Here is a 17,052-nt window from a genome sequence, read left to right on the forward strand (position 1 = left end):
AGCATTCTGAGTTATGAAGGAGGTAGATGAAAAGTTGACCCCCCCCCCCACCCTATCATATGCCTCAAGAAATATCCCAGACAGAAGCCCAGTTTCAGAAACCTCCACTGACAGAGAAGTGGAGAAGTCTTAGTAGGGGAGACTAACCAAAGAGGAAAACTTGTACACTTTTTTTTAGGAAAACAGTAAAAGTTTGGGAGAAAGGTAAGACATATWTTTCTATTAAATTGTTATTTGACAACGTTGGTGCACTCTTTTTTTTTATTTTTAGTTATTGACATTTTTTCTACATGGACCCGATGGTAATGAGCATTTTAGAATTATTATTAGAAGTAGTACACTCCATTAGTTATTTCAGAAATCCTTAAATTATTAGCATTTAAGATTTTAACACTTTTTCAAGGGGAGCATATCCTCATTTCATGGTCCAATCCTAACATAATCCCAGCATTAGCCAACCTAAATATACCTTCAATTTTGTTCTCTTCAAATCTATCGATTTGAATGACATGCTTGTGTTCAAAGGGAGTTCGCCTTAATTGACAACCCCACCTGTACATATGTTCCTTTACTTTGCTCTTGCAGTTTCTGCCTGCCAGCCAATGTTCAGCAGTGAGTACATTAATACATATGCACTTGAGAGCCTAAAACAGTCCTGTGCAATGGACCCATGGGATTTTGGTTTGCAGGTCTATTTATAAACTGTATCTACATTGCACGCAGGGCGATATTTGCGAATGGGCTAATGGGATACTGTAGCTGTCTTATGACTTGCAAAACACATCTTATATGGAGCAAATGATACGCTGCCCTTCAACTGGGCACTTGTAAGTATGTAGGGTAACTTATTTGGCAATAAGGTGTGTTGAAGACTATGCCTGATTGTTTGAATGAATGAATGAATGAATGAATGAATGAACAGTACGTTACAAAACAATTTATAGAACAGAGTATTTATTTTCTTTTTTTAAAGTATTTTTCACTTCAAATGCTGAGTGTACTTGTCCTAATTCCTTACTTGAGAAATAGTGGTGTCTGAATTGACTGAAATCCTTGATAAAGATGAGCAATAATGACTGTATAAATAATTCAAATACTGAGCTCCAGTATATTGTATGCTCAAAAAAAAAATGGGGAACTTATATTATTTTATTCACTTGCTCAGAGAAAGAGATTGTTAAACAAATCATATATTTTTTCCCWAAAATGTAGGGTTCAAAATTATTCACACYCCTAAAGAGTCTTGTGAATAAGGTAGTACAAGTTTAGTATTTGGTCCCATATTCCTAGCACGCAATGACTATATCAAGCTTGTGACTCTACAAACTTGTTGGATGCATTTGCAGTTCGTTTTAGTTGTTTCAGATAATTTTGTGCCCAATAGAAATGAATGGTAAATAATGTATTATATTATTCTGGAGTCACTTTTATTATAAATAAGAATATAATATGTTTCTAAACACTTTTACATTAATCTGAATGCTACCATGATTACGGATAATCCCAACTGAATCGTGAATAATGATGAGTGAGAAAGTTAGATGGTCAAAGATCATATCCCCAAGACATGCTAACCTCCCCTGTTATTGGTAATGATGAGAGGTTAGCATGTCTTTGACCCTTTAACTTTCTTACTCATTATTATTCACGATTCATTCAGGATTACATTAAATGGAGAAGTGTTTATATACATATTATTATTTATAATAAAAAGTGACTCCAGAATGATACAATAGATTATTTATCATTCATTTCTATTGGGCACAAAATAACCTGTAACAACTAAAATGAACTGCAAATGCATCCAACAAGTTCGTAGAGTCACAAGCTTAATGTACAGTAGTCATTGCATGCTAGGAAAATGGGACCAAATACTAAGCTTTTGAATATTTAGGTGTCAATTTTTATCAAGTAATATCAATCTCTTTTTCTGAGCAATAGTAAAAGTGTAAAAACATTTCCCATTTTATTGGGGAGCATACAATATTTGCAAAGGACTGAAAATGATGATTCTACAGTATATTTGGAATGTATTCAGACCCTTTGTTATGAGACTCAAAATTGAGCCCAGGTGCATCTTGTTTCCATTGATCATCCTTGAGATGTTTCTACAACTTGATTGGAGTCAACCTGTGATAAAATAAATTGATTGGACATGATTTGGAAAGGCATACACCTTTTCTTTAAAAAGTCCCACAGTTGRCAATGATTGTCAGAGCAAAAACCAAGCCATGAGGTCGAAGGAATTGTCCGTAGAGCTCCGAGACACGATTGTGTCGAGGCACAGATCTGGGGAAGGGTACCAAAAATATTTTGCAGCATTGAAGGTCCCCAAGAACACAGTGGCCTCCATCATTCTTAAATGGGAGACGTCTGGTACTACCAAGACTCTTCCTAAAGCTGGCCACCCGGCCAGTCTCAGCAATAGGGGGAGAAGGGCCTTGGTTAGGGAGGTGACCAAGATACCGATGGTCACTCTGACAGAGCTCCAGAGTTACTCTGTGGAGATGGGAGAACCTTCCAGAAGGACAACCATCTCTGTAGCACTCCACCAATCAGGCCTTTATGGTAGAGTGGCCAGATGGAAGCAACTCCTCAGTAAAAGGCACATGACCGCCCGCTTGGAGTTTTCCAAAAGGCACCTAAAAGGACTCTCAGACCTTAAAACAAGATTATCTGGTCTGACGAAACCAAGATTGAACTCTTTGGCCTGAATGCCAAGACAGCGCAGGAGTGGCTTCTGAAAAGTCTCTGAACGCCTTTGAGTGACCCAGCCAGAGCCCGGACTTGAACCCGATCGAACATCTCTGGAGAGACCTGAAAATAGCTGTGCAGCGACACTACCCATCCAACCGGACAGAGCTTGAGAGGATCTACAGAGAAGAATGGGAGAAACTCCCCAAATACAGGTGTGCCAAGCTTGTAGCGCCATACCCACAAAGAATTGAGGCTGTAATAATAAATAATAATAATAATCACTGCCAAAGGTGCTTCAACAAAGTACTGAGGAAAGGGTCTGAATACTTATGTACACGTGATATCAGTTCTTTTTTATATAAACCTTTGCTAAAACAGTTTTTGCATTGTCATTATATGGTATTGTGCCTCTTTTTGCATGTTATTTTGGCATTAATACGTGTCACATATCAGTTTGCAAACAATGTAAAAAATATATATATATAATTGAGCCGCATACAAACAGACAGCTCCAAAATGCAGGTGTTTCAGCCTAGCTAGGTGCTTTCTGTGGTGGTGGGGCAGGCCAGCAGAAAACAGGAGCATTGCACCGTGATTGGCTCAGCATTGCACCGTGATTGGCTCAGTGTTCTGTCACTCATGGGGACACTGTCACCTGCCTTTAGTAAGGGTAGACATCAAGAATGTGAGCCCTTTGGGTGCTGCCATAGAGTTACATTAGAAGTGCCCTTCCAAGAAGGCTCAAATTGGCCACAGAAATGACGTCAAACCCACGAAGGACAGCCTCGCCACTTTCCTGTTCAAGCACATCGCATCGCATCGAGTCCAAAAATGTCTTATGTTGCTTCTTAAATGATGTAGGATGCCAGTGAGATAGTATTACTTTCTTAGCTACAGTATACATAAGTTTGTTGTGTAGTAAGCTGTTAGTAGCCCATGTGCCTCACMCTAATAATTTGGTCTATTTTCACATTGTAAACACATTGTTCGTGGCCGGTGTGTGCTTGTTTGCAAACCTTTTGTTATAGCTTTGACAGTGCTACGGATAGTAGTGTACTGTAAGAACGGCCCATGTTCTGAATTGTCGCTGTACATTTCAAAAGTGCTGAACAAATAGTTATTGACTACGTCTGTTGTCGCTCGCTTATTAATGTCTTAATCGAAATGACAGATTGCCTTTTATCTGCTTGTCTTCCCCATATGCCATAGTTTGTACATCTCAATTGTCAGTAGAAACCACATTTGTTCAAGCAAGTCAGCCATACCAGCTATGTTTCTTTAAAAGGCAGTAAATGAGGCTKWATGAACTGTTTCGCTGCCAGACAAGGCTCAGCTGAAAGCCAGGTGTAGCAGTGGTAAGATGTTAGGACTGCTGTTGGGACAGCTTTATGTAGGCCTTAACAGTTTGTGGGCACCATTTGTCACCGTTATAGTGCAATTCATGTATTGTTTAGTGTTTTTTKTGTTTTTTTTGCCCCACCAAGATTTGCATGCTAAAATTGCCACTGAACCCAGGACAAAATTATATATTGATATCACTACCCTGTAAGCAGTATGGACAGGTTAGACAGCAATCCATGCTTTAGTTTTATTTACCTGGCCAAGTTTTTTTGCAATATCCCTGATATTAGCATTTTCACACTTCATGTCCAAGTCATCTTAAAGTAACATAATTAAACTACACAATTAAAACCAATATGTCATTTTGTAATTTGGGTAAAATAATATTTTGGCTTGGTGTGCTTAGGAATGGGTCTCGCAAGATCCAACTTGGTGAACATAATGCATAATACGTAACTGCATGCCCTCTTTTTCTCTCGAGATTCAACATGGCAGTTGCCAGCATGGCCATGCCTGGCTCCACAGCGGGCCCCACACTGGGTTTTGATGACTACAGTCTCTACAGCAACCTGTCAGATGATGAGCTGATGCAGCTGGCTATCGAACGCAGCCTCAGTGATGCCACTGCACCGGGTGAAGCCAGCAACACCACCACAGCTCTAGGAAGAAGAATAGTCCAGTATAGGGCAAATCCACCCCCAACCAGGGTGAACCCACCAAATCCACCAAGGCAGGAACCAAGCCACAGGCCGCCTACTGCCAAACCAACTGACGCGTATGTACCAGCTGAAAAGATCCTTCATTGTTTTTCATTATCCACATTATCCACTGGGTCATTGGGACACCCTTTACATTAAGTTGTAGGCTACAGATAGTTACATGCAATTCAAATTTCTTGACATGTTATTTGCAAATATATGCACATCTGTTTTCTTAAATGAATGACTTTCACGTTAACTATCTACCTGCTAATACTGCTAGCCGGCAAACCAAGAGGCCCCGAGTATCAGTTGTTGACATACGACACCTCATTAACATGCTGTCCTCATTGCTTCCCGTTGGGCCACGTGCGAAACACCTGTCCTATCGCATCTCATGGCACTGGATTCTTACCCAACGGGCATTTKAGGAATAGATCCAAGTAGCAGTCTGAAGTTCATATGCCACCATGGAGGGAAATAGAAACACTAACGAAAACAAGTCTTGGTGTAGAGTTGGACGTACTGTTGCAGGCTCTAAAAAAGTTARCTATGTCACGTTACAGTATTGGCAGGACAATTTCTGGATGGTGTGTGTAAATTGGCGTTCTAGCATCTAGGGAAATTGTTTAAAAAAAACAGTATAATAATTGTGCCCTCCAACTGTACATGTTGGATATTAACATACTATGCATATGTCTAAAGTCTACCCCTTAGAAAAGCATTCAGAGAAACACTTGAAGGGAGATATGAACTAAAATTGTGATAGTGGACAGGTATTTTAGATGTAATAAGAGCAATGAGAATTGATTAAGGAATCAAACAATTAACTTTTGAAGAAACACACATTATCTATTGAGTTTAGGATCCCTCCATATTAGTTTAGTTAATTTAAAGTACACATTTGCAGCAGTCAGCTATATTACTGAGTATTCACCCCTCTTGGATTTTTGCACATTTTGTTACAAAGTAGGTTGAAATGGATTTAAATTGTGATTTCTATTTGGTCATTGGATCTACCCAATACTCGTAATGTCAAGTAATTTGTCAAATACACTGAACAAAAACATGAACACAACATGTATAAAAAATCCCAGAAATTTTAATACGCCCCAAAATATTAATTCTCTCAAATTTGTGCACAAATTTGTTTATATCCGCTTAGTGAGCATTTCTTTTTTGCCAAAATAATCCATCCACCTGACAGGTTGGGCATATCAAGAAGTTGATTAAACAACATGATCATTACACAGGTGTAGCTTGTGCTGGTGACAATAATTGGCTACTCTAAAAGTGCAGTTGTGTCACACAACACAATGCCACATATGTCACAGTTGAGGGAGCGTGCAATTGGCATGCTGATTGCAGGAATGTCGACCAGGGCCTGGCTGGGTGGGCCTGGCTGCCAATGGGTGGGCCTATGCCCTCCCCCATGGCTGCACCCTGATCAGTTGTGATGAGGACCTAAAAACATTATTTTCAATTGACTGATTTCCTTATATGAACTGTAACTCAGGAAAATCTTTGAAATGTTGCATGTTGCGTTTATATTTTTTGTTCAGTATAGTTGTATAAGATTTCACGCGCTTTGTTTTGGCAAGCCTAAATTAGTTTAGGAGTCAAATTTGGCTTAACAAATCACATGAAAGTTAGAAGGTTTCACTCTGTGTGAAATAGTAGGGTTAACGTGATTTTTGAATGACTACCCCTTCCTCTGTCCAGACTGCTCCCCATCATACACTACCGTTCAAAAGTTTGGTCACTTAGAAATGTCCTTGTTTTTGAAAGAAAAGCAAAAATGTTTGTCCATTAAAATAACATAATTGAGCAAAATACAGTGTAGACATTGTTAATGTTGTAAATACTATTGTAGCTGGAAAACTGGTGATTTTTTATGGAATATCCACATAGGCGTACAGAGACCATTATCAGTAACCATCACTCCTGTTTCCAATGGCACGTTGTGTTAGCAAATCCAAGTGTATCATTTTAAAAAGCTAATTGATCATTAGAAAACCCTTTTGCAATTTTGTAGCATGTTCCATCTCCACAGAGGAACTCAAGAGATCTGTCAGACTGACATCGGCTTCTTTGGTCAGCTCCCTGACCAAGGCCCTTCTCCCCGATGCTCAGTTTGGCCAGATGGCTAGCTCTAGGAAAGATCTTGGTGGTTCCAAACTTCTTCCATTTAAGAATGATTGAGGCCACTGTGTTCTTGGGACTTTCAATGCTGCAGAAATGCTTTGGTACCCTTCCCCAGATCTGTGCCTCAACACAATCCTGTCTCGGAGTTCTATGGACAATTCCTTCGACCTAATGGTTTGGTTTTTGCTCTGACATGCACTGTCAACTGTGGGACCTTATATAGACAGGTGTGTGCCTTTCCAATCATGTCCAATCAATTTAATTCACCACAGGTGGACTCTAATCAAGTTGTAGAAACATCTCAAGGATGGTCAATGGAAACAGGATGCACCTGAGCTYAATTTTTTATCTCAAAGCAAAGGGTCTGAATACTTATGTAAATATTTCTAAAAACCTGTTTCCGCTTTGTCAATATTGATTTGAATTGGGTTGAGATCTGTTGAATGAGACAGCCATGGCATATGGGTTACATCTTTTTCATGATCATCAAACCATTCACTTGTGCCCTTTGGATGGGCATATTGTCATCCTACGGTGGAATAGCCATGGTAGTCAAAATAATGGCCTGCCCAGCATTTTTATACATGACCCAAAGCACAATGGGATGTTCATTGCTTAATTAAAATCAGGAACCACACCTGTGTGGAAGCACCTGCTTTCAATATACCCAGTTTATCCCTGACTTACTCAAGTGTTTCCATTATTTTGATAGTTACCTATATGTACTTGGATGATTCTCATGAAACTGGCACTTGACCAAAAATATTTTGACAATAAAATAATCCACCATAATTCCTTTTAGATCACTAAGATTAGGATCTGTATTTATCTATTTCATAATTATTGTTATGTTTATTGATCAGATATTATGCATTTTACCACAATTTCCACAACTAACAACACAGAACACAAATATATTTAAAAGTAAATTAACATTTATTTCATAATTTCTCATTAAAGCAACATAACATTTTCTGAATCATGTTTTTTTGTCATAATTGTTTATGCATGTTATTTTAATGTAGACATTTGGATAAGGAACAAAAAGGCACAATATCAGATTAATATCTMATATTTAATTAATATTGGTGCATTACGGTAATGATAAACAGGTTTCGGAGATGAGAATGAATGTTTCAGTAATGAGTGTTGCATAGTTTGCCACTGAAAAACTGTACCAAGCTCTATTAGAGATTTAGTAGCTCAATACATCAAACTTTATCATTTGGTAAATGCCAAATAACTTGTATAATACTAAAATCCTTTACATTTTAGTCATTTAGCAGACGCTCTGATCTTAATGCAATTGACTTATTTTATTTTTTGCATAAGTACTGTACTGTAATTACTTAAGCATAAAGTAACTTGAAAAAAAAATGTATTCCTCCAAGGTCTTTACAGAGTAATTTTGGTGTATTAGGACGTGGATATTTGTGGTTCTAATGTATTTTAGATGTATTTCTAAATTGAATTGGATCTTATGGGCAAATGGCATRACATGATTKTYCTATAAAGTATCCAAATGTGGGATATTGACCAAAAAGCTGTCTTGGGTTCAAACAACAGTATAAGTAAGTGATAAAACAGGTACATATGACAAAATGGGGATATCGTCCTTTAAGAGGTGGTGTTGCTATTTGCTGAAACACAAACTCCAGATTGTGGCTTTAAGTATATTAAAATGGGGCTAAATACCCATATTTTGTCGTGATAATCCCTATTTAATTTTTTTTAAACGGACATTAAAAAAATAATAATAATAATAATAATAAGATAACTGTACAATAGGTGTAAGCAGTGGTCCCAGTTATTTTTGGAGGGTGGCAGGTAGCCTAGTGGTTAGAGTGTTGGGCCCGTAACCGAAAGGTTGCTAGATCGAATTCCTGTGCTGACATGGTAAAAATCTGTCCTTTTGCCCCTGAACAAGGCAGTAACCCACTGCTACTAGGCCGTCATTGTAAATAAGAATTTATTCTTAACTGACTAACCTAGTTAAATAAAAAATAAATAATAATAATTAAAGTTACCAGCACAACTGTTCCTAGGCTGTCATTGTAAATAAGAATTTACATGAGAATTAGCTAACTATCACTACTGAAATTAAGATTCTCATTTCCGAAATGGACCCCAAAAACCTGTAGGTAATAAGGGGCAAGTAATAGGAGACAGCCATWATGAGTCAGCAAACAATTGACTAGATCACTAAAACCCATTTGTGCCTCTATGTTTGTAAAGTAATTGTTCTCAAAGTTTTGACCAATTCAAGCTTTTTGTCCTTTAAGTAATGAGAAGGCCAAGTGTCGTAAAGGGGGTGAATAAAAKCCTCATTCTGAAGTAGGGTTGCACATTTTGGGGAAAATTCAGACGTGGAAACTTTCCGTGGGAATGTATTTATAAWWWWWTWWATGATTTCACCTTTATTTAACCAGGTAGGCCAGTTGAGAACAAGTTCTCATTTACAACTGCGACCTAGCCAAGATAGGGCAAAGCAGTGCGACAAAAACAACAGAGTTACAAACAAATGTACTGTCAATAACACAATAGAAAAATCWATGTACAGTGTGTGCAAATGTAGAAGAGTAGGGAGGTAAKGCAATAAATAGGCAATAGAGGCGAAATAATTAGAATTTAGCATTAACACTGGAGTGATAGATGTGCAGATGATGATGTGCAAGTAGAGATAGGGTGCAAAAGAGTAAGAGGATAAGTAACAATATGGGGATGAGGTAGTTGGGTGTGCTATTTACAGATTGGCTGTGTACAGGTACAGTGATMGGTAAGCTGCTCTGACAGCTGATGCTTAAATTTAGAGAGGGAGATATGACTCCAGCTTCAGTGATTTTTGCAATTCATTCCAGTCATTGGCAGCAGAGAACTGGAAGGAAAGGCGGAGAAGGATGGGTATGACCAGTGAAATATACCTGCTGGAGCGTGTGCTACGGTGGGTGTTCGCATGGTGACCACTGAGCTGAGATAGCCGGGCTTTACCTAGCATAGGACTTATAGTGATCCGAGCCAATGGGTTTGCGACGAATATGTTGTGCAGGCCAGCCAACGAGAGCGACATACAGGTTCGCAGTGCGTTGGGTAGGTATTGGGGCTTTGCGTACAAAACGGATGGTTAACTGTGATAGGACTACTTCCAGTTTGCTGGGTAGAGTATTGGCAGGTATTTCTGGTAATTGACATCGCCGAAGTCTAAGGATCAGTAGGATAAATCAGCATAAATCACTGAATTTACGAGGGATATGGTTGGCAGCATGAGTGATGCAAGGATGCTTTGTGCCACATAGGTATGCCCGATTCTAGATTTCATTTTGGATTGGAGATGCTCTAATGGAGTTCTGGAAGGAGAGTTTACAGTGCTAGTCTAACCAGACACCTAGGTATTTTAGTAGTTGTCCACATATTCTAAGTCGAACCGTCCAGAGTTACTGATGCTAGTGCAGGCTGGGAGGGTGCAGGACAGCAATCGGTTGAAGAGCATGCACTTAGTTTTACTTGCATTTAAGAGCAGTTGGAGGCCACGGAAGGAAAGTTGTATGACATTGAAGCTCGTCTGGAGGTTTGTTAGCACAGTGTCCAAAGAAGGGCCAGATGTATACAGAATGGTGTCGTCTGCGTAGAGGTGGATCAGAGAWTCACCAGCAGCAAGAGCGACATCATTGATATATACAGAGAAAAGAGTCGGCCCGAGAATTTAACCCTGTGGCACCCCCATAGAGACTGCCAGAGGTCCGGACAACAGGCCCTCCGATTTGACACACTGAACTCAGTCTGAGAAGTAGTTGGTGAACTTGAGATCATTTGAGAAGCCAAGGCTATTGAGTCATAAGAATGTGGTGATTGACAGAGTCGAAAGCCTTGGCCAGGTTGATGAAGACGGCTGCACAGTACTGTCTCTTATCGATGACGGTTACGATATCGTTTAGGAACTTGAGCGTGGCTGAGGTGCACCCATGACCAGCTCAGAAACCAGATTGCATAGTGGAGAAGGTACGGTGGGATTCAAAATGGGAATATATGGGAATTAATATTAGTTTTTTGCATTGGATACATTTACCATATCATATGGAGAAACATAAACCTTTTACCTTGTCATAAGTAGACATAATTGCAAATGATTAAATCCTTCCAATAGAGATAAAAATAAAGAAAATGTAGTTACGAATTAAACTTTAATTTAATGAGTTGACTCTTCACATGGGATGATTTCACTGAACAAGAAAAGATACGGAATATTGTGTCAGGCTCAAAAAGCCCAAAATTTGCCCGGATGGCCACTCATTTTTCAACCCTTGTATTGGTCAGCCTGTTGCTTGCGTGTTCCCAAACAAGGACCAGTTGCGCTCTGAAGCGACTGATGTTGGTGGGATTTGGAGAATAATGGAGGCAACAGGGGAAAGAGCCTCATATCTACAAAGCCCCTTCCACCAGGTAGCTGATGAGATATGCTAGCACCACTGCCATATTGCATCTCCATCCCAAAGCCCTTGCTTGGAAGTGTACTTCGCCAGACTGCCAAGAACCTTGCCCTCATCCAGGCCAAGGTGGCGAGACACGGTAGTGATGAAACCATAGGCCTTGTTGAGCTCTGCACCAGACAGGATGCTCTTGCCAGCATACTTGGGGTCCAATATGTATGCTGTGGCATGTATGGGCTTCAGGCAGAAGTCTTCCTAATGAAGAATGCAACAAAGATGCAGAATCATCTGGCCAAGTTCATAAAGTTCCCTCCGCGCTCACAACAAGCAACCTCTGACAAAAGTCCTTCTACTTCTATTCGAGGTGAAATCATGAATCAGACACCTTATCGATAGCAACAGCTCATGGTCCTCCTGGAATCATATGTTTTTTGACTCAATGAGGGAATGTAGTCAGAGAAATGCTGATAAATGTCTTGCTCGAACTGTGTATGCAACTGGTTCACCTCTGATACTCACAGGCAATTGTATTGGAAGAGATTTCTGAATGTCTTCGCCCAGCATACACCCCTCAAAACCAGACATCCTTTATCTATTCTAATTTGCTGGATCAGAGTTCAACAGAGTGGTCAAGTAAATCATAGAGAAAGCAGACTGTATTGCAATCATCTCTGATGGTGGTCGAATGTTCATGGGCAAGGAATAATTAACTACATCATCTCCACCCTCAACCAGTATTCTACAAGAGCCCAGACACAAGGGACAACAGACACACGGTCTCTACATTGGCAGATGGGTTGAAGGCAATCATCAATGACCTTGGCCACAAAGGTATTTGCACTGGTGCAGCATTATCTGTCGAACATGAAGGCTGCTTGGTCCTCGGTTGAGGCATCCTACCCTCACATCGCACCCATTGGCTGCGCACCCATTGCTGCTCATGCATTTAATCTGCTCCTCAAGAACATCATGGCACTGAAACACAATGGATACACTCTACAAGAGAGCCAAGAAATGGTTAGGTATGTGAAGGGTCATCAAGTTATAGCAACAATCTACCTCCCACAAGCAAAGTGAAAAGAATAAGAGCACCACATTGAAGCTGCCCAGCAACACCCGTGGGTGTGTTGTCATCATGTTTGACATTCTCCTGGAGGGGAAGGAGTCTCTCCAAGAAATGGCCATATCACAGTCTGCCGATATGGAGCCCCATCAAGAGGACCTCCTGGATGATGTATTTTTGGGAGAGTGTGGTAAGCAGCCTGAAACTCCTGAAACCTATAGCAGTAGCCATTGCACGGACTGAGGGAGACAATGCCATTCTGTCTGATGTTCAGACTCTGCTTGCAGATGTAAGAGAAGAAGATCCTTACTGCCCTACCCACTTCACTGTTGCTCCAAGCAGAGGAAACTGCAGTTCTGAAATACATCAAAAAGTGTGAAGACTTCTGCCTGAAGCCCATACATGCCACAGCATACATATTGGACCCCAAGTATGCTGGCAAGAGCATCCTGTCTGGTGCAGAGCTCAACAAGGCCTATGGTTTCATCACTACCGTGTCTCGCCACCTTGGCCTGGATGAGGGCAAGGTTCTTGGCAGTTCGGCGAAGTACACTTCCAAGCAGAGGGCTTGGGATGGAGATGCAATATGGCAGTGGTGCTAGCATATTCTCATCAGCACCTGGTGGAAGGGGCTTTGTAGATATGAGGCTCTTTCCCCTGTGCCTCCATTTTCTCCAAATCCACCAACATCAGTCCGCTTCAGAGCGCAACGAATGGTCCTTGTTTGGAACACGCAAGCAACAGGCTGACAATACAAGGGTTGAAAAATGAGTGGCCATCCGGGCAATTTTGGGCTTTTTGAGCGCTGACACAATATTCCGTATCTTTTCTTGTTCAGTGAAACATCCCATGTGAAGAGTCAACTCATTAAATTAAAGTTTATTGTAACTACATTTTCTTTATTTATCTCTATTGGAAGGATTTAATCATTTGCAATTATGGTCTACTTATGACAAGGTAAAAGGTTTATGTTTCTCCATATGATATGGTAAATGTACCAATGCAAAAAACTAATATTAATTCCCATATATTCCATTTTAATCCCACCGTACCTTCTCCACTATGCATCTGGTTCTGAGCTGGTCATGGGTGCACCTCAGCCACGCTCAAGTTCCTAAAACGATATCGTAACCGTCATCGATAAGAGACAGTACTGTGCAGCGCGTTCTTCATCAACCTGGCCAAGGCTTTCGACTCTGCAATCACCACATTCTTATGATCAATAGCCTTGGCTTCTCAATGAATCTTCAAGTTCACCAACTACTTCCAGACTGAGTTCAGTGTGTCAAATCGGAGGCCTGTTGTCCGGACTCTGGCAGTCTCTATGGGGGTGCCACAGGGTTAATTCTCGGCCGACTCTTTCTCTGGTATATATCAATGATGGTCGCTCTTGCTGCTGGTGATTCTCTGATCCACCTCTACGCAGATCGACACCATTCTGTATACATCTGGCCCTTCTTGTGGACACTGTGCAACAAACCTCCAGACGAGCTCAATGTCATACATACTTCCTTCCGTGGCCTCCACATGCTCTTAATGCAAGTAAAACTAAAGTGCATGCTCTTCAACCATTGCTGTCTGCACCCTCCCGCCTGACTAGCATCAGTACTCTGGACGGTTCTGACTTAGAATATGTGGACAACTATAAATACCTAGTGTCTGGTTAGACTAGTTAAACTCTCCTTCCAGACTCACATTAAGCATCTCCAATCCAAAATGAAATCTAGAATCGGCATCCTATTGGCACAAAGCATCCTTCACACTCATGCTGCCAACATATCCTCGTAAATTATGATTATGCTGATTTATCCTACTGATCCTGACTTCGGCGATGTCATTTACAAAATAGCCTCCAATACTCTACCCAGCAAACTGGAAGTAGTCTATCAAGTACCATCCGTTTGTACCAAAGCCCCAATACTACCCAACTGCGACCTGTATGCCTCCGTTGGCTGGCCCTCACAACATATCGTCGCCAAACCCATTGGCTCCAGGTCATCTATAAGTCATGCTAGGTAAAGCCCGCCTTATCTCAGCTCAGTGGTCACCAGGCAAACACCCACCCGTAGCACACGCTCCAGAGTATATTCACTGGTCATACCCATCCTCTCCGCCTTTCTTCCAGTTCTCTGTGCCAATGACTGGAATGAATTTGCAAAAATCACTGAAGCTGGAGTCATATCTCCCTCTCTAAATTTAGCATCAGCTGTCAGAGCACGTACCGATCACTGTACCTGTACACAGCCATCTGTAATAGCACACCCAACTACCTCATCCCCATATGTTACTTATCCTCTTACTCTTTGCACCCTATCTCTACTTGCACATCAATCATCGCACATCTATCACTCAGTGTAATGCTAAATTCTAATTATTTCGCCTCTATTGCTATTTATTGCATTACCTCCCTACTACTTCTACATTTGCACACACTGTACATTGATTTTCTATTGGTTATTGACAGTACATTTGTTTGTAACTCTGGTTGTGGTTTTGGTCGCACTGCTTGCCCTATCTTGGCAGGTCGCAGTTGTAAATGATGGACTTGTTCTCAACTGGGCACTACCTGTTGTTAAATAAGGTAGAAATCATTTATTTTTCTTATAAAATACATTCCCACGGAAAAGTTTTCCACGTCTGAATTTTCCCTCAAAATGGCAACCCTGACTTCAGATGAAGGCTTTTATTCACACCCCTTTTACGACACTTGGCCTCTCATTACTTAAAGGACAAAAGCTTGAATTGGGTCACTTTGAGAGAAACAATTACTTTACAAAACATAAGAGGCACAAATGGGTTTTTATAGATACTAGTCATGTTGCTGACTCATTATGGCTGTCTCCTAATTACTTGCCCCTTTATTACCTACAGGTTTTTGGGTCCATGTTCGGAATGAGAAATCTTCAATTTCAGTATGATAGTTAGCTAATTCTTCATGTAAATCTTATTTAACAATGACAAGCTCTAGAACAGTCTGTGCTGGTAACTTTTAATTATATTATTTTATTTTTATTTAACTAGGGTAAGTCGTAGAAATTAAATTCTTAATTACAATGACGGCCTAGTAGCGAGTGGGTTACTTCCTTGTTAGAGGGCAAAAGGAACAGATTTTTACTGTCAGCGACAGGAATTCGATCTAGCAAACCCATTTAGGTTACCGGGCCCAAACACTCTTAAACCACTAGGCACTACCTGCGCACCCCCCAAGAAAATAACCTGGGACCACTGCCTACACGCTAATTGTAACAGTTAAACTATTATTATTTGATTTTTCTTAAATGTCCGTTTAAAAAAAAATTAAAATAGGGATATCTAACGACAAAATAATGCGGTATTAGCCCCCATTTTATATACTTAAAGCCAACAATCTGGTAGTTTGTGTTTCAGCAAATGAGCAACACCACCTCTTAAAGACGGGATATCCCCATTTGGTCAATGAGTACCGTTTTTCACTTACTTATATCGTTGTTTGAACCCAAGACAGCTTTTTGGTCAATCCCACAATGTTGGATACCTTAAGAACATACATGTTATGTCCATTTGCCCATAAGATCCATATATCAAATTTAGAAATACAATCTAAAATAAAGCATTAGAACCCACAAATTATCCACGTCCTATCATACAAGCCAAAATACTCTGTAGAGACCTTGGGAGGAATTAATTTTTTTTTTTTCAATTAACTTGTTATCCTTAATAAGTAATTACAGTACAGTAACTTTATGCAAATAAATAAAATAGTAATTAGCATTAAGATAAGAGCGTCTGCTAAATGTGACTAAAAATGTAAAGGGAATTTAGTATTATACAAGTTGATTCGTGGGCATTTACCAAATGAATAAAGTTTGAATGTATTGAGCTACTAAATATCTAGAAGTTTGGTAATGGTTTTTCAGTGGCAAACTATTGCAACACTCCATTAGAAACATTCATTCTCATCTTCCGAATACCTGTTTATCATTACCGTAATCACAATAGTTAATTAAGATATGAAGATATTAAATCTGATATTGTTGACCTTTTTTGTTCTCTTATGCCAAATGTCTACATTAAAAATATACATGCCATAAACAATATGACAAAAAAACATGATTCAAAAATGTATGTTGCTTTAATGAGAAATTATTAGTAGAATAAAGTGTTATTTATTTTAAATATATTTGATCGTTTTCAGTGTTTGCGTTGTTAGTTGTGGAAATTGTGGTAAAGATGCATAATATCTGATCAATAAAAGCATAACAAATAATTATGAAATATGATAAATACAGATACCCAAGTTACATATAGGTAACTATCAAAATAATGGAAACACTTGAGTAAGTCAGGGATAAACTGCGTATATTGAATGAAGCAGGTGCTTCACACAGTGTGTTCCTGATTTTAATTAGCAATGAACATCCCATGTGTGCTTTGGCATGTATAAAATGCTGGGCAGGCATTATTTTGACTACCGATGGCTATTCCAACCGTAGGATGACAACTGCCCATACCAAAGGCCACAAGTTGAAGTGGGTTTGGAATGATCATGAAAAAGATGGTAACCCATATGACATGGCCTGTCCTCTATTCACAGATCTCAAACCCAATTCAAATCAATTTGACAAACGCGGAAACAGGTTTTAGAAATATTTAACATAAGTATTTCAGACCCCATGTTGCTTGAGGATGAAAGAAATTGTACGTA

General features: G+C 39.8%; 1 protein-coding gene across 1 annotated transcript in view; it reads left to right on the top strand.

Annotated features, from left to right (window-relative positions):
* The first annotated feature begins 722 nt into the window (after positions 1 to 722).
* LOC111954647 (ankyrin repeat and SOCS box protein 2) overlaps positions 723 to 17,052 on the top strand; it is a 52,897-nt gene continuing 36,567 nt past the window's right edge. The window contains exons 1-2 of the mRNA XM_070435791.1: positions 723 to 827; positions 4,520 to 4,813. Of these exons, the coding sequence (XP_070291892.1) occupies positions 790 to 827; positions 4,520 to 4,813 (332 nt within the window). The 5' untranslated portion in view covers positions 723 to 789. The remainder of the gene's footprint in view (positions 828 to 4,519; positions 4,814 to 17,052) is intronic.

Source organism: Salvelinus sp. IW2-2015, linkage group LG28, assembly GCF_002910315.2.
Source record: "Salvelinus sp. IW2-2015 linkage group LG28, ASM291031v2, whole genome shotgun sequence".
Taxonomy (NCBI): domain Eukaryota; kingdom Metazoa; phylum Chordata; class Actinopteri; order Salmoniformes; family Salmonidae; genus Salvelinus; species Salvelinus sp. IW2-2015.